At 43.9% G+C, this 8,686-nt stretch overlaps 1 protein-coding gene across 2 annotated transcripts in view; it reads right to left on the bottom strand.

Annotated features, from left to right (window-relative positions):
* Positions 1 to 6: 6 nt before the first annotated feature.
* The window catches only part of ssh1b (slingshot protein phosphatase 1b), a 14,224-nt gene continuing 5,544 nt past the window's right edge, over positions 7 to 8,686 (bottom strand). For both annotated transcript variants that reach the window (XM_023419677.2, XM_087177505.1), the window contains 13 exons: positions 8,580 to 8,680; positions 7,208 to 7,272; positions 6,949 to 7,070; positions 6,795 to 6,863; positions 6,300 to 6,365; positions 4,939 to 5,133; positions 4,568 to 4,661; positions 4,181 to 4,309; positions 3,934 to 3,980; positions 3,301 to 3,447; positions 2,553 to 2,753; positions 1,717 to 2,359; positions 7 to 1,553 (listed from right to left, as the gene is read on the bottom strand). In XM_023419677.2, the coding sequence (XP_023275445.1) occupies positions 909 to 1,553; positions 1,717 to 2,359; positions 2,553 to 2,753; positions 3,301 to 3,447; positions 3,934 to 3,980; positions 4,181 to 4,309; positions 4,568 to 4,661; positions 4,939 to 5,133; positions 6,300 to 6,365; positions 6,795 to 6,863; positions 6,949 to 7,070; positions 7,208 to 7,272; positions 8,580 to 8,680 (2,524 nt within the window). In that variant the 3' untranslated portion in view covers positions 7 to 908. The remainder of the gene's footprint in view (positions 1,554 to 1,716; positions 2,360 to 2,552; positions 2,754 to 3,300; positions 3,448 to 3,933; positions 3,981 to 4,180; positions 4,310 to 4,567; positions 4,662 to 4,938; positions 5,134 to 6,299; positions 6,366 to 6,794; positions 6,864 to 6,948; positions 7,071 to 7,207; positions 7,273 to 8,579; positions 8,681 to 8,686) is intronic.

Below are 8,686 nucleotides of genomic sequence, written 5' to 3'. Positions count from 1 at the left end.
CAGGGTGAACCAACCACTGAGCAGAGACAAAAGTCTTTGACCAAAACAGTCTGAGATGCTTGTGGTCCGAGGTACGACGCTTTTCAAAGAGGCATAAAAAGGCTCACATATGCTCACATCCTTTTTAAAAAATGATTATGCTTTCACATGAAATGCCCTCTAGTGATGCAAAAGCAGCTGCAGCAGGGAAAATATAAGTGATGTTAAATGGGGATTCAGTTATCAGTGGTAACATGAGGGATGCAATCAAACAGGCTCAACGGCAAACATTCATTGAGCTCCTTTTGATACTATTGATGAGTTGGATTGAAAAACATACAGTACACTGACAGAAGCATGTTGCTCCAGGTATTTTTCTTTCCATCAACATCAAAGTGTTAACTGTAGCTCTCTCAGGAGTCAGAAAGGGACAACAACTAGATCTTATAAACCTCCATCGTCTCCTGTTTTGGGAATACACCAAACCTGTCTGTTGAGGGTAAAATGGCAGCATAACGCTAATCTCCACTGAGGAAGATGTGGGGAAGTGTGAAGATCCTGTATGTGTGGTGGGGCGGGCAGGTTCGGAAGAGACCGGACAGGTCTGAGGGAAAACAAGAGGGACAGAAGAAAGTCCTAAGTCCCAATTCAGCCAGAAGCATTTAAGCCTTTAGCATATGTTGAAAACAACCAGCCTCATCTGGATCTTGGTGCCAGCAGACAATGTCAAGACACTCTGTAAATGCACAGAGGGCTGTTGCAGCTTGTTACAGTGGAGCTTGAGGCCAGGACATGACAGTACAGGTCAGAACAGAGCTTTGTTTCTGGTACGACACCACAGCGACAGTCATCTAAAGGCCCACAGCCATCATAGTGTACCTGGTGGAGGCAGTGGTAACCCTCCTCCTCTTGCTCCTCTGTCTCTTCCATTAAGGCAGGGGCCCCACTGGGAGCTGGCCCTCCATGGCCAAGCTTGGCAGCTTTTCAAGCTGCTCCGCTCTCTGGCGCATCAGTTCCAGACCAAATTCTATCCCCAGTCCTGGCATTTGCAGCTGGGCCAGAGCCTGCTGCTGGAGCTCCACTGCACCACCAGGTTGTAATTTTAAACCTTCAGCAGTAGTCGCATTGATGGCCCCTGTGTCCTCCCTTGATATTTGTACTTCCACGTTGTCACCTTGCGGTTCATCCATGTCCTCCGTCTCCACTGAGCTGCGGTCAGGAGGCGTCTCCTCGCAGCTCATGGGTGAGACCAGTTTCTGGCGGGTGGCTAGTGGGACAGTTGGGACACCTGGGGCGCAGGTGGCACAGCGGTAGAGGTGAGTACAGGGCTGGACCAAGTTAGGCGGGACAACTGCAGGGGATGGCAAAGACTGCAGAATTGGGGTGGAAGCAAAATTTGTCCCGGGCGGATCTATGCATATGGAAGGGACAGTGCAGTGGCGGGAAGGGTTAAGGCGGTGGGAACGACCTCCTGCTGGACGGTCACAGCGCCGACCTTGTGGCAGACGCAGGCAGTCTTTACAGGACTGATAGGAGGGCTTCACTTTTAAAGGGTTTCCTGTGCTAGCACTGTCCTAAATGGAGTAAAGATTGGAAAAGAACACAGTATATGGTCAGTGGCATGCAGAATATTTTAAATGTTAATAACATTGCAGATATAATAAATTTTTAAGATGAAAGCCATTTGTAAATAATAATAACTTTGCCATAGTTAAAATCTATTTTTTCTCAACTCACGTCAAAAGCTGCAGGACAGCTGCGCTTTGCAGCTAGGCGGTTGCTGTTGTTAGTGTTCAGGTTGGCGAGGCCTAACCGGCTTTCCTCCGTCCTCTCAGCCTCCTCCCCCGCTCTCTTCCCATCTGAATTTCCAGGCGTTTGAGCCAAGGCCGCCATCTCAGCTTCTTCTTTCTTTGCCTCTTCCTCATCCTCTTCCTCCAAAGTACTGAACTCAAGTCTCAGTCTCATGTCCTCCAGGGGGTCAAGACGTCCACACGTCTGGGCTGCCGTGCCCTCGCCAGGCAGGGCTAAATGGGCCATGGGGAAACCCTCGTCCTCCAGGAGGGCATCTCTCTCCACGTCTTCAATCTCAATGAAGACTCTTTCCATGCCCAGCAGAGGGGGGCCCCGCACTGGGGTGGAGGGCTCACTGTCTAGTGCAGAGTCTGACAAACGCCTGAAGTAGTAATTATAGTTAAGAGAGTCAAGGGGCTCCATCTCCAGACCCATACCCCTGCAGGGAGACGCCCCGCAGCCTCCCCAGGCTTCTTCCTCTCTGAGCACTGGTGTCTCCTCCCCACCAGTACAGTGGCCAGAGGCTTGCAAATCATCAGATCCCTCCTCATCTGTTTCAGGCCTCCATAGCTTGTTGTGACGATGTTTGCTGTGAAAGGAAAGTATACTTTTGTTTACATGTGAGGACAACTGGCAAACACATAGAAAGCTTAATGAAGAAGTGTTACAATGTTTAATGCCAACAGCATTTGCGTAATATCTACTAATTTTATAAAATCCTCCAGGTGACTGCTGGTAGCTGAGCGAAGCGCAAACCTGAGTGAAACTGCAGCCCTTCTTACCTGGCGTCCAGGATTCCCTCATACTCTGCCAGCTGCCTCATGAAGCCAGGGTTCGGCTGAGCTATACTCCGTTTCTGCTTCACAAAGTTGTAGGCTTTCTCCAGAGACCAGCCGTACTCTTTCATTGCATAGGCAATAACTGAAGAGGCAGACCGGCTCACCCCCATCTTACAGTGCACCAGGCACTTGGAATTGTTCTTCCTATTGGACAAGAAGGAAATTCTTTAATATCCCATTTGATGATGAGTCAGGACTAACGATTACATGATTAGAGATTATTAGATAAACTGGATGTGGTGATTGTCAGGGTTGTGCTGTATTAGTGCTCCACATTTAGCATGTCTCAACTTTAGCTCCTCCATTTTTATTTGTACAAACATCCTTTTTTTACCTCAGGTTAGCATGGTTAGACAGTTGCATAGCAACCAGAGTGACTGCACCATTTCAGCTCTGTCTCTGTTACTGGCACAACCCACAGCTGTGTCTTTCATTTGGGGAGGAGAGAAATGTTTCCTGTTTGATCACGGCCCCAGTACTCGAAGAGAATGCATGATGTGAGACGGTTAAACTGCGATGACTTAAAAATGATGACTAACAACTCCATCTATTAACACCAAAGCGCTGCTGGTGCACAGTTATGTGGTACAGTCTCTGCAGTTTATAATCTCTAACATTTGTCCCTCACATCTGTCAAATGCACCTAAAAAGCACTGGTTCTTTTTTTTTTTTTTTATGTGTAAGGTCTCACTTTGCTTTGACAATAAAGTTGTAGGTGTCGTTCCAGTGGGCCAGCAGGTCGGTGGCATCCTCATCGTACACACGGACGTTGTGATAAGAGAACATCCCTGGGAAGAAGTTGTCGATCTCTCTGGTAACATTCAGGATGTAACCCACTCTGCAACCAAAGGAACAATGCATTCGTTTTTCCTTCCCCGTTTATTGCTTTAACTGTTGCTCTGTGCACGGAGTAGAATTGAATAATCAGTGCTGCGCCGATTAAATTACCGACTAAAAGCCATGCAGAGACATGTCTGTGTTTTCAACAGGTTAACTTGATATCATTTTATTCTTTGCCTGCCAAAGCCTAATATGGCATGTTGTTTTACTGGCTACATTTACTCGGTACCATCAATACACTGTCTAGATAACAAAGATTTGTCTAACACTGTCTTTAACACACTGCACATCTCACCTGTCGACACAGTAAACTCATAAATAAATGCATTTTGCTTTTTGAGCTAAAATTTGTATCAAGACCTTATTTACAAACAATAGTAACTTTCAGATAAAAATATACATGTATAGAATATATTTAATCCTGTATAAGAATACACCTTTTAGTATTAAATCAGGAAAACGTGATATCTGTGTATCAGCTCACCCGCAGTCACGTAGTTCTTCCAGGTTCGAAGCGTTCCACTCAGAGCCCTACGGGGGAAAAGACACAGAAACATTTCAGTCAGAATGATTCCTGGGGTTTACTATTAAAGGCTGATTCCACTATATTGAGAAAAGAATAAACCACAGTGTGACAGTATTTGAGTAACAGCATGTAGGAAAAGTGAAGAAAATAATGTAAACGCATGATATAATACCATGCATAGGTAGCATAAAGTAAAAACTCTTACCAAGTACACATGGTCAAAGATAAGTGTGGCCTTGTCCATCTGACCCAGGATCAAAAGCATCTCGTTGTCTATGAACTCCTTGTACTCTTTGAGGTTACAGCTCATATGCTGCTCCAGCTCGTTACGGATCTGTGGATCAAAAGCATAAAAAAAAAAATCTATCTCCTAAACAAAGTTTTACAGCGTATTTCCCACAGTGACTCATACACTAATACTTCTGTTTTGAACTTATTTTTGTTTTCTGCACTTCTTGAATTATCTATGCACAATGTCAGGGTGAATGACTTCTAAGCCAAACTATATATTTGACAGGGTGTATCTTTATCCTACTGTATTATAGACAGATCTCAAATCGACACATTGCTGAGGTGTTAATTTGGCACATACCTCCTTGGACGTGATGTTCTCCAGGTCTTGAAACGTCATGATGTTGCGTAGCTTGGCTTTAATGAGACACTCTGTTCTCTCTCGCTCGGTTGGCCTGCATATAATGAGTCAATACATCAGTGGTGCCTTCTGAAGGAAAATTAGCATAACAGTGTAACAGCTGGTGTCTAAAGCGTTGTAATCTACTCCATGACTAAGGACATGCACATGACAGGGACTGTTTGCTCAGGTAAGACCAAAACTTTGTCTCAGTCCTCTTCCAGCACAAGCAATAATTAAATCAGGTGTGTGTACTGTAGGTGAATGCCTAAAAAAAACTACAGCCTGGTTCTCCTACATGTCATGTTACACTTGCTGCTCCAGGGTCTCACCGGTCAACAAACATGGTGGGCGAATCGGGCCGCGTGGTCTCCAGGTCGGTCATAGCATTCCACTCATTAATGCAGCTCTGCTCTGAGGTGATGCAGCTCTCATAGAAGGCCATCCATGTGAGGGCAATGCCCCCTGGGAAATAGTTGAACCGGCGTGACACCTCGCATGCTTTGTGGAGGACCTGCAAGGCAGACCTGTGGCAACACAGGGCAAAAAAAAAAAAAAAAAAGGCTTGACCACCAGAAATGATCAGAAGCAAGATGGACGTAAAGTGACAGGAGCAGAGCCAATAAGAAACCTGCTCCCAGGAAAGAAAACAAAGCAGACTTGTTTTTTTTAGTGGTAACTCTGATAAGTGACCAGCAGGTGGCATGTGGATACAAGAGGATGTCTTTGAACAAACAGTGGTGATGGAGAACTGTGGCACAAATAGTAAACACTGGACCAGGAGTGTCATCACACTGAGGAACATGGTGGTAAATTAATATCAGATGTCCCAGAGTTGAACCAAACCAAGAAAACATTTTAAACATTTTAACTAGATTTCAATGTGGTGGATGGGTGAGGCTGAATGCTCCTAATAAGTTAAAAGGGACAATTCAGTTTTAATGAGACGGTACTTTCCTCCTGACTTTCAGCGACAAACTTATGGATATCTTTTTGTTATGCCTGTGTGCAGTGAAATGAACCTGGTTTCCATTAAATTATGGGTAGGGAGGCCTCTCCAATGATGGACGGCTAGTCTAACAATTTACATGTTGTAAGATATTTACAAATCTAACCATTAAAGAATCCTCATTAATGTCCATCCCTCTTATTCACATGTATCCACAGGGATGACAGAAACATTAATTAATAATTTGTTTTGTTAAGAAAATTGTTCACACTAGTCTAACAAATACAAAGCCTCAGTGTTGGAGTAAGTCTTCACAGTCGTTTCTCAACCTTTCTGTGGAGCTGCTGCTTGATCCCATTATTGAGCTAACCTCGGCTAATCTCAGTGTTTAGCATACTGCTCCTTCACCCTGTACACATCTAGAAAAAGGATCTCCATGCACCTATGTAATTAAAAATTGTACAAAGTGTTATTTATATTCCCACTAACTGAGGCAATAAATGGAGCCGGACATGAAAAAACAAAACAAAAAAAAAAACAAAACACAGAAAACCCTAATTAACTTAAACAACATGTCCTGAGGGTGGTACACATGCTCTACAAACCGTTTTGATCTCGTTAATTTGAGAGTCTAAGACAACATTTCTACACTGCGGACGATGTTTAACCCCTCTGTCCTGACACTAGCTCACACACCACAAACACACAACGCCAATCCCAGGTAAACATGAAGAATTTCCTCACCACATGGCCTGAACAGATACAGGCTTGAAGACATGTGACCGCCCTGCTGTGTTCACGCTGAAGCCTCTGGTGAGGAAGAAGAGAAGAAGAGAAGGAGAAGGAGGAGGAAGAGGAGGAGGAGGAGGAGGAGAAGGAGGATCAGTTTGAGTCTGGATGGAGATGAAGAGTGATGAGCGGGGATGTAAACACAGACTGGACGGGGCTGTTCATGGTACTATTCAGGCCACAAACCAGTGGAACATTCCTCTAGCGAACAGTTACAGAGACAATGTTAACAGGTCAGCAAGAACTGTTCTCACGGGGAGAGAGAAATGACTGTAATTCACTGCTCTGCCACTGGTGAGCAGTAAAAACCTACAAGGCAGAAAACAACCAAAACCCCATGTTCTGACTTGTGCAAGGAAGCAGCTTCAGACCTGGCTGAAGTTGAGCAGAAAGTTTTGCCAGCTGATTCAAGCGTGAATTATTTCCAGCTTTTACGAAACTGACACTTACCCGTCTCCATCTAAATGTATGTTGGTATCACTCCACAGTGGCAGCACCATCCCAATGGAGCAATTTTTACTGAGGGTCAGAAAGATTAAAGAGTTTAATAAATGGAATAAACAGATTAAACCGTGCTAAATGTAAGGCTGTAGAGATGAATTACCTGTCCTTGTCCGTAAAGTCCATTCCCAGGACGATATTTTCCTCTGTATCTTGATGGCCATTGGTGTAGATAACAACCATGTAGCGCACCCGGTCCGACCATCCACTCTCTAACCGCACAGCCTGAGGAAAAAACAGAGACGCTGTGAGAAACTTGGATTTCTGACCCTCAGTAAATGACTCTTTTCTAAAAACGGTTTTAACTTGAAAATGAGCATGAGAATCAACACGTGTACAGTCGAGTCAAGTATTATACAAACCAGTTTAATGCGATCTTCAGACCGGAGGATCTTAAACATGACCTGCAGGTGCTGAGGTAAATCACCTGAAAGTCAGAAAGATTGATTATAAAACAGAATGACTTACAGTTCAGCGCAGTCGTTTTCTGACGCGTTGTTTGATTAGACCAATTAGAAGGCTTTAATCAGCCAAACCACTTTATGGTTATTATCACAGTCTGGACATGGAGACAGGAAATCGAAGATCCTGACAAAGAATATGTACAGTAACTAAAACTGCCATTATTGATCTGAAAAATACTACTAAGATCCCACCCAACAATATAGAGAATATAACTCTACTCAGTAACAGGCTTCACTACAGAGACGCTCTTTATGGGCTTTGTCACAAAAAAACCCAAAAAACTTAAAGGTCAGCTACAAACTGATCATTCATCATCTCTTATTGTGCATTCATCGTTTTTATTTTCTTTTCCAGTGGGAGGAAAAATGTTTGCAGATTTCTCTCAATGAAGACAAATCTGAACCCTGCAACCTGCTAGCGCTGCTAAGCTACGGTGTCGGTGAGTAACACCTGAGTCATGTGCGGACTGACTTCTGACTTTGTCCTGCGTTTGTTCCCGAATGACTTCAGACTCAACAGAGACGTCAGACACTTGAACAACAGCGAGGAGCAAAAAAAAAAAGAAGAAAAGCTAAACTGATGGACTGTACTGAGCATTTAGTTTATTTTTAGATTGTGCAGGACTTTGACAAATGTCAACGTCACTTTGATGTGCAGACAAAAAGCCGCAGTGTGATTGTGTAATAACACTTGGCTAAATCTGTTGGAGCCAATAAAAAAAAACAACAAAAAAACAAAAAAAACAACAAAAGTTTGGATGACACAAAAAAAAATATCTGCAGCAATTTAGACAACATAGTTGTCGTCATCCAGCTCTCAGCGGCTGACAGCACTGATCAGCACTGTCCTAGTTAGGAAGCTGAAAGAAAAGAGTGATAAAAGTCCAAAGTACAAACATGTAAGTCCTCTGATCATTTTATATCTTCATTATTCTCATATTAAGATATATAAGACCAAACGCCAATTTTTAAATACATTCAAAGAGCTTATACACAGAAACCAATACATTCCTTTCAAATAGCTTTAAGCAAACTGTTTCTCGTTTGAAATGATTTGTGGGCGTCTCTGGTGCTGAGCTGCGGGTCAGTTCAGGTCAGACCCAGCGAGGTAACAGTTCAGAATAAACACAGACAAACCCACAGAGGGAAAAGCCACCTCAGCTAAGCTACAATTCTCCTTTTGTCTGGAGCTCATTTGTGCAGAGAACATGGGCAAAAAGAACAAGACACAAAGCTTCTTGTCTGAGTGTGGTTGCGTGTTTGTTCCTACCTGCATGTTTGTGGTGGGTCGGGGTCTTTGGTCCTTGTGCGCTGCCACCCTGCTGGAGGAAGAGGGCGGCTCCTTTGACCATGAAGAAGCTCTCACTGAGGCTGGGG

Source organism: Seriola lalandi, unplaced genomic scaffold, assembly GCF_002814215.2.
Source record: "Seriola lalandi dorsalis isolate HSWRI2012SDOR001 ecotype SW California unplaced genomic scaffold, Sedor1 jcf7180002054606, whole genome shotgun sequence".
NCBI lineage: Eukaryota > Metazoa > Chordata > Actinopteri > Carangiformes > Carangidae > Seriola > Seriola lalandi.
Note: the sequence above shows the minus strand (reverse complement) of the source record. Positions and strands in the feature narration are given on the sequence as shown.